The sequence below is a fragment of the Theropithecus gelada genome, chromosome 20, assembly GCF_003255815.1.
Source record: "Theropithecus gelada isolate Dixy chromosome 20, Tgel_1.0, whole genome shotgun sequence".
Classification (NCBI taxonomy): domain Eukaryota; kingdom Metazoa; phylum Chordata; class Mammalia; order Primates; family Cercopithecidae; genus Theropithecus; species Theropithecus gelada.
Genome location: NC_037688.1, coordinates 52,648,146 through 52,663,460, shown reverse-complemented (window position 1 = coordinate 52,663,460; position 15,315 = coordinate 52,648,146). Strand labels below are relative to the sequence as shown.

The following is a 15,315-nucleotide window of genomic DNA, read 5'->3' as shown; positions in this document are numbered from 1 at the left end:
AGGCGTGGTGGTGCATGTCTGTAATCCCAGCTACTCAGGAGGCTGAGGCAGGAGAATCATTTGGACCTAGGAGGCGGAGGTTGCAGTGAGCCGAGGTTGCACCACTGCACTCCAGTCTGGGCAACAGAGCAAGACTCTGCCTCAAGAAAAAAATATATATATATAATAAATAAATACAAAAACTTAACCAGGTGTGGGCTGGCGCAGTGGCTCACGCCTGTAATCCCAGCACTTTAGGAGGCCGAGGCGGGTGGATCACGAGGTCAGGAGAACGAGACCATCCTGGCCAACACGGTGAAACCCTGTCTCTACTAAAAACACAAAAAAATTAGCCGGGCATGGTGGTGGGCGCCTGTAGTCCCAGCAACTTGGGAGGCTGAGGCAGGAGAATGGCGTGAAGCCGGAAGGCAGAGCTCGCAGTGAGGGGAGATCGCGCCACTGCACTCCAGCCTGGGCGACAGAGCAAGACTCCGTCTCAAAAAAAAAAAAAAAACCAACCAGGTGTGGTGGTGGGCGCCTGTAATCCCAGCTACTGGGGAGGCTGAGGGAGGAGGATCTCTTGAGCCTGGCAGGGAGAGGTTGCAGTGAGCTGAGATCACACCACTGCACTCCAGCCTGGGTGACAGAGCAAGACCCCGTCTCAAAAAAAAGAAAAAAAAAAACAAAAAAAACGGCACATTTACTTGTATCCTTTTTAAAGAAAAAATGTGCAGCCGGGCGCAGTGGCTCACGCCTGTAATCCCAGCACTTTGGGAGGCCGAGGCAGGCTGATCACAAGGTCAGGAGATGGAGACCATCCTGGCCAACATGGGGAAACCCGGTCTCTACTAAAAATACAAAAAATTAGCCGGGTGTGGTGGTGGACGCCTGTAGTCCCAGCTACTTGGGAGGTTGAGGCAGAAGAATGGCATGAATCCAGGAGGCGGAGCTTGCAGTGAGCCAAGATCGCACCACTACACTCCAGTGACAGAGCGAGACTCCATCTCAAAATAAAAATATGCAGCTGTTTTGAATAGCTGCATATTGTAAAGCTTTTATTCTTTTAATAATATACTTTCTAATTATAAACATGGTGTTGTAGGAATTTGGAAAATACAGAAAAACAAAAAGAAAAAAATTAGAAGCCCACATATCCAACTGTACAGAAAAAAATACCTGTGTAACCAACCAGCCTGCCACTGGGTATTCAAGTCATCCTATTTGCTGGAATATTACAAGCAGCACTCCTTAGGATTATTTTAAATGTTTGTTTAGGAGCAGACACCAATCCCATAGACTAACAGGTGAGTTGGTAAAGATCCAGAGTGGGTCAAAACCAAAACAAAGAGGGTAGGGGGAAGGGACAGCATTAGGATATACCTAATGTAAATGACGAGTCAATGGGTGCAGCACACCAACATGGCACATGTATATATAGGTAACAAACCTGCACGTTGTGCACATGTACCCCAGAACTTAAATTAAAAAAAAAAAAAAAAAGCACTGGAGCAACCTCAAAGGAAGCAGGAGGGTGAGTGCGACGAGCAGGGCCCAGGACCAAGCAGCCCACTGCAGCTCACAGCAAGGACAGCGCTTGCCCGGACACCCAGACACTCAGTCACCCGGCCACCTGGCCACCCAGCCACCACCTGAGCCAAGAGCTGAGCCCATTTGCCAGGAGATGCCTCAACGGATCATGAAGGAAGCCCGTGGGCCGAGGTTGCAATCCACACAAGCCAGCGTCCAACTCCGGACAGGGCCCAGGGTCCTTGCTGGAGGAGAAGGGGCATGGAGTCTAGGCCCTATGCGAACTCAGCCTGGCGTGCGGCCTCTCCCCGGACGCCATAGCAGCATGGCAGATCTGTGTCTGCTGTAATAGAGTCCCATGACCAGTCTCCATCTCTGAGGGAGTGGAGAGACCAAACACTTTCAGGAGCTAATGGGTTCTGAGAGGACCCCATGACACGGGGACACTGAGGCAAAGCTGCTTCCCTCCACACGCACAAGTAGGCAGCGGAGGGGCCCAAGAAAGAGCCAACAGGTGGCCTTCCCTCCCTGACAGCCACCATGGCCCAGCCTGGCCCCCACCTCTGATAACTGCAGGATATGCTGCTACAAACGACGTCTGCGTTTGACAAGGACAAGCAGAACCGGAGCATGTGCATCAGTTCAAATCTGTGACACTGGTGCAAAATGTGAGAATGGGCTGGGGTGCCAGTCACGGCTACAGCTCAGTTCCAACAAGGACCACACGGGCCCACAGGGACACTTGCCCCAAGCCCTCCCAGAAACAGCTGCTGCAGGTCTACACCGGCACCAGGGCCAGGAACACAGTCTCATCAGCACGTCTGCCACTGGCTGCCTGCAAAGGGCTTCCCTTTCACAACCCACCCACACAACTCAGGACGGAGGTCCGCCCAGGCAAAGGGGCCTCTCGGTTCCAGAATCCTTTGGCCTGACAGGCAACTACAGATACTTTCGTGGACTCTGCTGAAACCTGTCAGTGACTATGGAGCTTTACATGACTGAAGAAGAGAAAAAATATGTTTGGAGTCCTCGCCTACTGACAGGTGCATAAACATACAGGATGGACTGGGCACAGTGGCTCACGCCTATAATTCCAGCACTTTGGGAGGCCGAGGTGGGTGGACCACTTGAGATCAGGAGTTCGAGACCAGCCTGGCCAACATGGCGAAACCTTGTCTCTACTAAAAATACAAAAAGTAGCCAGGCATGGTGGCACGCACCTGTAATCCCAGCTACTAGGGAGGCTGAGACTGGAGAACCTGGGAGGCAGAGGTTGCAGTAAGCTGACATCACGCCATTGCACTCCAGCCTGGGCAACAAGAGTGAAACTCCATCTTGGGCAAAAAAAAAAAAAAGTGGGCTGCAAGCTGGTGCTGTGGTGACAGAGTCCAGCAGAGCCCAGCAGAGTCTGGGATGACAGGCGTGAGCCACCGTGCCCGGCCAGGAATCATTTTCAAAGTTTTCCTTGGACATCCACAAACAAAAAAATTTATCTTTGGGCCGGGCATGGTGGTTCACACCTGCAACCCTTGCACTTTGGGAGGCCGAGGCGGGCAGATCACTTGAGGTCAGGAGTTCAAAACCAGCCAGCCTGGTCTCAAAAAAAAAAAAAAAAAAAACGCTGAGCAAGGTGGCTCATGCCTGTAATCCCAGCACTTTGGGAGGCTGAGGTGGGTGGATCACAAGGTCAAGAGATCCAGACCATCCTGGCTAACACGGTGAAACCCCGTCTCTACTAAAAAATTAGCCGAGCGTGGTGGCGTGGGTCTGTAGTTTCAGCTACTGAGGAGGCTAAGGCAGGAAAATCTCTTGAACCCAGAAGATGGAGGTTGCAGTGAGCTGAGATCGTGCCACTGCACTCCAGCCTGGGCGACAGACCAAGACTCCCTCTCAAAAAAAAAAAAAAAAAAAATTAGCCGGGCGTGGTGGCAGGTGCCTATAATCTCAGCTACTGGGGAGGTTAGGGCAGGAGAACTGCTTGAACCCCGGAGGTAGAGGCTGCAGTGAGCCGAGATGGTGCCACTACACTCCAGCCTGGGTGACAGAGCAAGACTCTGTCTTAAAAAAAACAAACAAAAAAATTCTCTTTAGATCTGCTCAAACAGGGGAAGCAAATATCCCAAAGGAGACTAGAAAGCCCCACACCCAGGCAAGCAGAGCCCACACCAGGGGCAGTATGGCTCACAAGCACCTCTGCCCCCTGCACCGCAGCAGAGGTCCCCTTAACAAGACAAGCCTGGGGCAGCCCCACCCCGGACCACCCCCTTTGCACAGGAAGCAGAGTCCACCCTTGCAACACAGCCCCTCTGAGGCCAGGCATCTTCCGCAGCACCACCGCCTGAGGTCCAGCTGACACGGAAACCCAAAACCAGTCCTCCACACACAACTCTGTACACATTTTGGGCCCTTTCTTTTTCTTTTCTTTTTTTAAACCATTTCTTCTCTTAAACTTTTACGCCATTACCAGAAACACAGTCAATAAACTAATGAGCAGGTCAGACGGTTCCTTAGGCACCACTGTGGGAACCTGAACAGCAGGGGCTGGCTGCCCACCTTGGAAAGACCCAATGGTCCTCCGAGCAGCTCCATGAACCAGGAGCCCAAGACAAGCTACCATGTTGCTCCTGCTGTGGACACGTCTGTCGTCCACTCTCTGGCCACGGCCACATTGACCAGCCCTATCCACAACTGTCTCACTGGACTGGCCCAGGAAGACACACAAAAATATCTAGGAAGACCCTGTCCCCAGCCAGCAAGGAAGGTCAGGGCAGTCAACAGAAGAGGCCAGCGGCGAGGGGACTGTGAGCCTGACCACCTGGACCTGGCAGGGGCGTGCAAGGCCAGCCCTGAAGGCCACCTGGTGGGCCAAGCCACCCTGAAGGGGAGCAGAGCCTGAGCCCGCCAGCCAGGGAGTGCAGGCCCTGGGCTCCCCGCCCGACCACTCGGTCAACAGCAGAACCTGCCTGCTGATCCACACGGCTGAAATGACACGTGAACCAGTCAACTCTGTTCAAAGTTCCACTGACAATGGGAACAAAGACCTGAGGGTGCAGAAGGTGTTCCCACAGAAGCAGAACAAGGGAGCCAGGGAAGAACCCCAAGAAACCCTGGCCCAGGAGCTCAAAATGACAGCGGGTAAGTGGGACAAACACAGAGAAGGGCTAGGAATGGAGCTCTTTCCTAGTTTGAGACAAAGACCTAAGCAAAACACATCACTTTCCTCAAATCAAGTATGTAAAATCACTACGCGGCTCACGCACGGACCAACAAGGACCCACACCCAGGCCTCCCAAAGGGAAACTGGACGCCTGTGGCCGTGCTGGACCACAGCAGCCCCACCGCAGGGGATGAGGGACTGTGGCAGAGACACAGGCAAAGCAGCCCCCAGGACAGAGGGGTCAGCATCCGAGGCCTGACCCTCCTGACACATTCCTCCACGCAGATTCCACCCCAGGACGACTAACCGGCTCTCCACGGGAAATGCATCCCCTAACACGTGAGGCCCAAGCTTCTGGCCCTGTTGTGGTAGCTGCCCGTTCAGTACCCACTGTCCTCCTCCCTTTGCGTTACCCGCTGCCTTCCTTTGGAGGACCACACCCAGCTCCCCACTGGGGAGCAGGCGTCTGTCTGGGTGGAGCACCCCACTTTCCTTCAGGAATGGCCCTGCTGCGCAGCCCCCAGTGCATACACCATGACTGTGCTGAGACAGACAGGACACAGCGGCACACGTGCCCTCCTCAGAGCAAGGGCAGGCCCATCCTTCAGAGCTGCGGGAAGCATCTGCAAACAAGAGAGCCCGGAGCCCAAGGTCACTGCAGCAGCCACCTCCAACACAAAAGCCCACAAAGCCGCCCACCAGGCAGGCAAAGTCAGACTGGCACAAAGCGAAGGTGCCAGGCCCTGACTGAGGCACACCCAAGGCTCTGCCCCAACAGCGCCCTTCAGGGTTGGGCCCAGGTGGGTGGCTTTCCACGACTTCCAACTTAGTGCACCCTCACCCACCCCTGGCAGGACAGAATGTTCCAAACGTGAGGAACACAGCCTGGACTTCATGCCCTGTCCGTGCTGACAGGCAACCACTCCAACATCAGAGATCTTCAAACCACAGGCTGCACCACGGGCCACCTCCCACAGAGAGGATTCAACTGCAGACAGGACTCCCAAGCTCCAGGGTCCTCTGCCACCAGCAGCCCCACAGCAGGCAAGTCAGCACCCAAACTGTGTAGACACAGCTACACAAAATTAGACAGGAAAAGCCAATGTCTTCCACTAATTTTATAGTAAAGGTTGCTTATTACAAATACAGCAAACTAAGGACAGACGGCAAAGCTACTGCTCGCAGCCAAGAACTGAGAGTGGCTGGGAGGGAAGCACTGCGGTTCTAACAGCGGAAATCAGAACGGAGCTCATCTTCTTCCTGCAGCCCAGCCCTCAACTTCAGTCCCATCTTAAAAATAACCAGCCGGGCCGGGCGCGGTGGCTCAAGCCTGTAATCCCAGCACTTTGGGAGGCCGAGACGGGCGGATCACGAGGTCAGGAGATCGAGACCATCCTGGCGAACACGGTGAAACCCCGTCTCTACTAAAAAATACAAAAAACTAGCCGGGCGAGGTGGCGGGCGCCTGTGGTCCCAGCTACTCGGCAGGCTGAGGCAGGAGAATGGCGTAAGCCCGGGAGGCTGAGCTTGCAGTGAGCCGAGATCGCGCTACTGCACTCCAGCCTGGGCGACAGAGCGAGACTCCGTCTCAAAAAAAAAAATAAAAAAAAAAAAAATAACCAGCCGGGGCGCAGTGGCTCACACCTGGAATCCCAGTGCTTTGGGAGGCTGAGGCGGGCGGATCTCCTGAGGACAGGAGTTCGAGACCAGACTGGCCAACGTGGTGAAAGCCCGTCTCTACCAAAAATACAAAAAATTAGCTGGGCATGGTAGCTCACACCTGTAATCCCAGCTACTCAGGAGGCTGAGGCAGGATAATCACTTGAACCCAGGAGGCAGAGGTTTCAGTAAGCTGAGATTGCACTACTGCACTCCAGCCCGGGCAACAAAGTGAGACTCCATCTCAAACAAAAAAACAAACAAAAATAACCAGCCAGGTGCAGTGGCTCAGGCCTGTGATCCCCACACTTTGGAAAGCTGAGATCACTGGAGTCCAAGAGCTCGAGACCAGCCTGGCCAACATGGCGAAACCCTATCTCTACTAAAAATACAAAAATTAGCCAGGCGTGGTAGCACACATCTGTAATCCCAGCTACTCGGGAGGCAAAAGAATCACTTAAACCCAGGAGGCAGAGGTTGCGGTGAGCCGAGATCGTGCTACTGCACTCCAGCCTGTGAGACAAAGTGAGACTCCATTTCAAAAAAAAAGAAAGAAACTCTCAGTTATACCAGCCTTATTCAACAGGATACCTTTACGGCATACTGTGTCCTAAAACGTTTGCTAAATAAATAGCACTTGGCTAAAGACAATGAACAAAAAAGAAAAAAAGGCCGGGCATGGTGGCCTATGCCTGTAATCCCAGCACTTTGGGAGGCCGAGGTGGGTGGATCACGAGGTCAGATCGAGATCATCCTGGCTAACACAGTGAAACCCCGTCTCTACTAAAAACACAAACAATTGGCTGGGTATGGTGCTGGGCGCCCGTAGTCCCAGCTACTCAGGAGGCTGGGGGAGGAGACTGGCGTGAACCCAGGAAGCAGAGTTTGCAGTGAGACGAGATGGTGCCACTGTACTCTAAGCCTGGGCGATAGAGTAAGACTCCATCTCAAAAAAAAAAAGAGGCCGGGCGCGGTGGCTCAAGCCTGTAATCTCAGCACTTTGGGAGGCCGAGACGGGCGGATCACAAGGTCAGGAGATCGAGACCATCCTGGCTAACACGGTGAAACCCCGTCTCTACTAAAAAATACAAAAAACTAGCCGGGCGAAGTGGCGGGCGCCTGTGGTCCCAGCTACTCGGGAGGCTGAGGCAGGAGAATGGCGTGAACCCGGGAGGCGGAGCTTGCAGTGAGCTGAGATCCGGCCACTGCACTCCAGCCTGGGCGACAGAGCCAGACTCAGTCTCAAAAAAAAAAAAAAAAAAAGGAAAAAAAAATACATTAGGTGGACAGTCCATTTTTTTTTTTTTTTTGAGATGGAGTTTCACTCTTGTCCTCTTGTCACAATCAAGACTCACCACAACCGGCCAGGCGTGGTGGCTCACGCCTGTAATCCCAGCACTTTGGGAGGCCGAGGCAGGCGGATCACCTGAGGTGAGGTGTTTGAGATCAGCCTGGCCAACATGGCGAAACCCCATCTCTACTAAAAATACAAAAATTAGCTGGGCGTGGTGGCAAGCACCTATAATCCCAGCTACTTGGGAGGCTGAGGCGAGAGAATCGCTTGAACCTGGAAGGTGGTAGTTGCAGTGAGCCGAGATCGTGCCACTTGCACTCCAGCCTGGGTGACAGAGACTCCGTCTCAAAATAAAAAAAAAGACTCACCACAACCTCCGCCTCCCAGGTTCAAGTGATTGTCCTGCCTCAGTCTCCCGAGTAGCTGGGATTACAGGCATGCAACACTGCACCCATCTAACTGTTGTATTTTTAGTAGAAATGGGGTTTCACCACGTTGGCCAGGATGGTCTCGAACTCCCAACCTCAGGTGATCTGCCCACTTAGGCCTCCCAAAGTGCTGGGATTACAGGAGTGAGTCACCACGCCCAGTCGACAGTCCATCTTAAATCGTATCACTTAGACTAAATGGGTTTAACCTTAGAAATGTTTAATCCTGTGTTTATGAGCCAGCAGCGGATTTCTGTGTCACAGTAAGCTTGAAGAACTGATGCAAGTTTTTAATAACTCCTCGGGAGAGTCCCAGCACGTGGGGCTGTGCTTTCGGAGTCTTGATTAAATCAGCAGGGGTCGAATGAATTCCAGGCTTTCAAAGTTACACAGGCCGGAGCCTCCGGTCACCAGCTCTAGGGAGAGTGGGAAATGTATGTGCTCTGTTCACAAGCACAACAGATGCCAGCCCAAAAGTCAAATAAACCTCCAGGAACCAAGCAGGGATCACAGAGAAGGAAGAATAAAGAAACAGGTTTCAAGGCCGAGCACCACTCTGCTCCGTCCCAGGCAGCACACACACCCCACATGCCCTACGAGGATCGCCTCAGGGTCCAGGCTGCTGTGGACTACACAACAACACCAACAGATTTTGTTGGCAGGAAAAAAGGCCCAATCCTGGAATGCCCACCACAGCCACAAGAAGTTTTCAAAGTACTATGACCATTCCCCACACGTAAAACATCCCCCCTACTATTTCTCAGCCTCTAGGAAGAAGCTTAGAAGATCATTATAAAAGCAACAATCTGGCCAGGCTCGGCGGCTCACGCCTGTAATCCCAGCACTTTGGGAGGCCGAGGCGGGTGGATCACCTGAGGTCGGGAGTTCGAGACCAGTCTGGCCAACGTGGAGAAACCCCGTCTCTCCTAAAAATGCAAAATTAGCCGGGCGTGGTGGCACATGCCTGTAATCCCAGCTACTCAGGAGGCTGAGGCAGGAGAATCGTTCAAACCCAGGAGGCGAAAGTTGCAGTGAGCCGAGATTGTGCCACTGCACTCCAGCCTGGGCAACAAGAGTGAAACTCTGTCTCAAAAAAAAAAAAAAAAAAAAAAGCAAGAATCCAATTATCCAAGTATTGATGCCCTGAAACGTTCACTCCTCCCTTTATTAAGCGCAAAGGACCAAGTCTACCGGATAGATCCAGATCCTATTTAAGAGGGTACAGACTCTACTGATGAAGGGTAAAGTTTACATGTCATCGTGACTTTGAAGAATTCCGAGGTTCCTAATGACTCATAAAGTCATCTATTTTAGTCTGGTCTGTTCTCAGTAAAAGTATTCTCAACATTACAAATATACAAAAGTATCTAATGACAAATGCAAAAGTATCACGAATAAGAACAGAACCAAAATTCAACCCCAACTGCAGCAGGACATCCAGTGTGGGTCAACGCCCGCCTCATCAGCACCTTTCTCTGGCTTGTTCTCCAGCTCTCGGAGGTGAGTACAGAAAGCAGGACGCTTGGCGTCGGACTCACCTGAACTCTCTGCCTTCGCTGTACCGTCTACTGGAGGAGGCCCTCGGGGCAGCTGTCTCCAGGAGCAGCTTCTGAGGGAGTCTTCCGGGAGGAGCAGCGTCTCTGCCATCGTCCTCGTCCATGTCCTGGTCACATTTCCATTCCTCATCTTCATTTAAAGTCGGCAGGTATCCAGATATGCCCTTCCCTGTCCCTGACCCAGAGCTCTGGTCACTACAGACTTTCGGGCTCTCCGAGCCTGTCCTCGTATATTCCAAATAAATATCAGACTTAAGGAAAGAGGGATAGGTGTTTTCCTCCATAGTGGCCTGGATTTCTGTCTGGGCCTGGTCAAACATGGCAGGATCGATCAGCTGCTTCATGATGCAGCCCTTTATGAAGCTCTTGGTGGCTGGCTTGGTCTGCCGGGACACGATGCCATTGTTATCAAGGATGTACTTTCGATAGATGGCTCTCGCCAGCTTCAGCCTCTTTTCCTCGTTCGAGTCACAGGGCTCCAGCTTCCTGAAGCCAGTGCAGGCAAACCAGAAGTCCAGCAAATCGGCACAGCCCTCCTGCTTCAGGAAAGTCCTGAACAGGCTTATCCCATCTTGGTCATCCAGCAGGGAGTGCAGTGACTCAGCCCACTTCAAGTATGGTGGGGTGGGGGAGGCACTGCCCTCAGGCTCATACCCCAGGTCCAGATCCGAGCGCCTCGGAGTGGCCGTCGAAGTCTCAGCTTTAATGCCAACACCTTTCCCAGAGCAGAAACTGTAGCTGGCGGGCCTCGGGTCTGTGGACACCAGTTCTCCCTCCTCACCAGGCACTGGGGGTCGGGGAGCATCTTCGGTGAAACTTGCTCCGAGGTCCAAGGGGAAACCCTGCTCTTGGATATTCATTTTGGGACTCTGCGCCAATGAACAACGAGCGCTGCACCCTAATACATCAGTACTTACAGCTCCAAAGTGAATCAATCTGTCCTGTTGAAACCATTAAGAGGACAAGGATTAGGAAAGGTGGGTCCATGAAACACGACCAGAGGTTTTCTCAAGACAAGACTCACGATGATGCCCTCCCGCTCAAACTCAAAGCAAGAAACTCAGTTTAAATGTTCAGTCGAGCTATATTTTGGCTACAAGTATAGTTCCACTTTAAAACAATTTCTGGAAACTTTTACAACTACAGGAATGCCTCTCATGCTAAGAAGGGATGCCCAGGACACGGGAATGCCACTCCCCACAAGTCTCACTGCACAAACATCACAGAGGCTGGCAGCTTGAGCACCTCCCACCTCAGCTGCAGAGCTGAGTGACAGGGAAGACAGGAAGGCTGGAGGCAGGAAAGCTGCCTCTAGTCCTGGCTATGTGTATAAACCTGAGTGAGGGCTAGACCGTCACAAGTACGATGGAGACAATCACTCCACCAGCCCCAACAACACTCAGAGAGAAAGGAAGGCGCGCTACAGCCCCGAAGGTGGTGGGCGTCTTCTGAACCCCACATCCTCCAGGCTCAAGGCCACTGTTTTCCGCCTTTGCGTCACGTCACACGCGGTACACCTTGCAACACGTGAGAACACACGGCACGGTGTTCCTCCAACTCTCAACACGCGCCTCAAAGAGAGATAATCATGGGTCACCTTCAGCCCCATCGACCAGGGGATCAAGGACACCACCCACGCCCAGAGGCGCTCGGACACCGCCACTGGAGACAATCTTAACACGCTCTGTCAGAATGCTGCACTTGACTCTTAGAAGCCTCTCTGATGAGGATTCAGATAGCAAATAGTAAATGGGTAACTTAAGGAACAGAGAAGGTACAGAATAAAAGGAAATGCAAATACAGTTTGTAGCTAAGGAAGCTATAGTTCATGTGACTTCACTCCTTAAGCTGAAAACCGAACCATCCACCCTCTTAGACATCAGGGAACTACAGAATTTGCTGCTACTACTGCTGCTGCTGCTACAAGCCTGCAAGGAGTATGCAGAAGAGACTAGGTAAGGGCTCCAACAGAACCCCTGCCATGGTCTGTGGTCCTTCCTGCCACGAACTATAGGAGCCCAGGAGCTCTGGCTATGCCTCTCAACCTGGCCACGCAGGTGACTGCAACACAGCCTGCCATGATGTAAGTGGTCCTGGCTAAAAGGGGCTGGAGAGAGGGCTTTAGAGAAGCATGTTGGGTTCAAAAGCCTGGAGTGCTGAACAAGCCACGGGGAACAAATAAAACCCTAAAACCCAGGACCAACTCAAGGGGGATCTCCCAGCCACCACTCCACACTGCTGTCCCTGGTCTACATGGAATCTGTCCCCCACATCAACTTCCTCACATTGCACACACTTTACCAGCCAACAGCTGCTCCTGGCTGGAAGCAAGAAGGATCCACAGAGCCAGGCATGGTGTCACGCACCTGTAGTCTCAACTACTCAGGAGGCTGAGGCTGGAGGATCCCTTGAGTCCAGGAGTTCAAGACTAACCTGGGCAACATAGTGAGACCCAATCTCTACAAAAAAACTTTCTTAATTAGCCAGGTATGGTGGCGTATGCCTGTAGTCCCAGCTACTTGGAAGGCTGGGGCAAGAGGATCCCTTGACCCCAGGACTTCAAGGGTGCAGTGAGCTATAATCGCATGCCACTGCACTCCAGCCTGGGCAACAGAGCAAGATCCTGTCTCTAAAACAATAAAATAAAATTAGTAAATAAATAAGAAGCACCTATAGATGGAGGATGGGTTGCAACTATGTGCCCCCAGCGACATTTCAGCAGCTAAGGACTTTTTGGGAACGCTGCTGGGTAGTGTGTCATCTTGGCCTCAGCAGGAACACAGCTTCTAAAGGTCAAGGCCCAGTGAGCTGTGATATCCTGCTGCTCACAGACCACTTCAGCGGCAGCCACTCTGTGAGCCCTATCAGCATGGAGGGAGCACCCTGGGTGTGGGCACCTCCACACTAGCTCACGGTCATCTGTCTGGGACGCCGTCACAGGAAAGAAGGCCTGCACCCTGACCACCTTAGCCTTACCGTGATAGATGCGCTGCCATTCACTAGCTTGGATATTCATCAATGAATATTTGATTCACTGATTTTTAATTCAATGATATTTAATTCTTTGATTTAATTCATTGATGTAAAAAAGACAGACATTTGTCACAGATGCCAAACACTGGCTCTCTACAGATGCTGAACTACTGTACTACAGAAAACAGCAGCAAATTCTTCCAAAACTAACGGGTTTTGTTGTTTTGGTTTTTTTGTTATTTTGAGACAGGGTCTCGCTCTGTCGCCCAGGCTGGAGTGCAGTGGGGCGAGCTCAGCTCACTGCAGCCTCAGCTTCCCAGGCTCAAGCAACTCTCCAGCCTCAGCCTCTCACATGGCGGGGACTACAAGCAGGAGCCACCAACGCCCGGCTAATTCTTGTATTTTTTGTAAAGATGGGGTTTCACCATGTTGGACAGGCTGGTCTCAAACTCCTGAGCTCAAAGCAATCTGCCCACCTCGGCCTCCCAAAGTGTTGGGATTACAGGCCACCTTGCCTGGCCCCAAAACTAATGTTTTAATTCATGTGTGAACCAAGTCCACCTTAATTATTTTAAACTATTTTTCAGAGCCCAGGAGAAAATTTTTTTATAATCATGTGTATTTTGGGCTGTCAACTGACAGAAGACTTTTTGGTGTCCCTGGAAGCACATGAACCCCTCCACAAGTTACTGATGTTGTTAAAACATGTCCCAATTCCTGAAATCTCTGGGTTTCCACATGGAAGCACACCAAGCATTTAGTGTACACACACGTACACACCACACATAAAGCAGTTATGTTTACTCAGGTTAGCATCAAATGCCTGCAAGCACTGAATCTGGCCCACAGCCTGTAGCTACCATCAATAAAGTGAGTCCATAAAATGGGCGGGATGCCTACAAGTCTGATATCGTATTTAAAATTCCCTTTCATCACTGCTTAGGCATATGCCCCAGGCACCATGGCAGCAAACTCAGTGCTACCTATGTGTGTAGGTATTTATTTTACCCAAACTTAAGTTTTGAAATTTTGATTTACACGGAGGATGCAAGTAAAACAGCACGACTCTGACATCTTCCCAACTGTCCACTGATTTAACTCTTGAAGGTTCAGGGCTACTATTTCACATGTAATTTGTTCCCCCATCACTGAAATTCTCAGTGACTAATGTAATCCGAAAAAGTCTGTTTAGAGTTTCTGAAACTAGAAATCCAAGTCAACACCAGCTGAAAACCAAACAAAAACACTGTTTTTCATGCTTTCCCATCCTTGTCCCCGAATGGAGATCTTAAAACCGAAACTGAGGCCAGGTGTGGTGGCTGACGCTTGTAATCCCAGCACTTTGGGAGGCCGAGGTGGGCGGATCACCTGAGGTCAGGAGTTTGAGACCAGCCTGACCCACATGGAGAAACCCCAACTCTACTAAAAATACAAAATTAGTCAGGTTTGGTGGCACATGCCTATAATCCCAGCTACTTGGGAAGGCTGAGGCAGGAGAATGGCTTGAACCTGGGAGGCGGAGGTTGCGGTGAGCGGAGATCCCACTATTGCACTGCACCCTTTATAAATTATCTTAGAAGGGCCCAGGCTCGGTGGCTCACACCTGTAATCCCAACACTTTGGGAGGCCGAGGTGGGCGGATCACCTGAGGTCAGGAGTTCCAGGCCAGCCTGGTCAATACGGTGAAACCCCGTCTCTACTAAAAATAGAAAAATTAGCCGGGCGTGGTGGCGCATGCCTGTAATCCCAGCTACTCAGGAGGCTGAGGCAGGAAAACTGCTTGAACCCAGGAGGTGGAAGTTGCAGTGAGCCAAGATTGCGCCACTGCACTCCCAGCCTGGGCGACAGTGCGAGACTCCGTCTCAAAAAAAAAAAATTATCTTAGAGGGGGCGGTGGTCACGCATGTAGTCCCAGCACCTTGGCAGGTTGAGGCAGGTGGATCGCTTGAGGCCAAGAGTTCAACAACACTTGCTGGGCAATACAGTGACACCTCATCTCTACAAAAAAAAAAAAAAAAAAAAAAAAAAATTACCTTATAGATGGGCTGAGAAAAATCCCTAGAGAACTGACATGTTTTTCTCTACTTTCTTCAATGCCAAGCCGAAAGTTTCACTGCTCGGGCAATGCAGCTCCGGTTTCACTGGGGGCTAAATTCCAAAGTGCCGGGCGGGGGGTAGAATCTAGGAACCACACCCAAGAGAGAGACGAGTGTTTGGGCAGCGAGGCATCAAACCTGGAGGGCACGAACGCCTGAGCACGCGGCTACTCAGGCCGCACCGCGACCTGGACCCGGTACGCGGCCTCGGCGAGGGCGGGCGGGAGTGCCCTCCTCCGGGGCAGCCGGACTCCTGCCGACTTCTGGGAGGCGGGGAGGGCTCCAGGCCCGGCTCTCCCGGGGTTCCCGCACGCGATGCGCGGCCCCTGCAGCTGCTCCGCGCCCCCAGACGCGCCCGAGGCCTCGGAACTCCAAGCGGCCCCCGCGCCGCCGGTCTCGCTGCCCAGGGACACCCCTGCCCCAGCTCCCCGCGCGCCCACCCCCTCGGCTCCACGCGCGTCAGCCACCCGCGCCCCCCGCCGCTTCCGGGTCCCGCCCGCCCGGCCTAGCGCGGCCTAGCCCGCCCCGGCGCCCGGCCCTACTCACCCGCGCGCGGAGGCGGCGGGGCCCCGGGCCCGGCTCCCGGAGCGGCGCGGCGCAGCCCGGCCCATGCGCTCAGCGGCAGCGCGGCGGGCGGGACTCGGCG

The 15,315-nt window shown here is 52.6% G+C and overlaps 1 protein-coding gene across 2 annotated transcripts in view; it reads right to left on the bottom strand.

The window, feature by feature from the left end:
* AXIN1 (axin 1) overlaps positions 1–15,315 on the bottom strand; it is a 66,175-nt gene extending 50,860 nt beyond the window's left edge. For both annotated transcript variants that reach the window (XM_025369580.1, XM_025369581.1), the window contains exons 1-2: positions 15,216–15,315; positions 9,583–10,541 (exon numbers count right to left, since the gene is read on the bottom strand). In XM_025369580.1, coding sequence (XP_025225365.1) covers positions 9,583–10,460 — 878 coding nt within the window. In that variant the 5' untranslated portion in view covers positions 10,461–10,541; positions 15,216–15,315. The remainder of the gene's footprint in view (positions 1–9,582; positions 10,542–15,215) is intronic.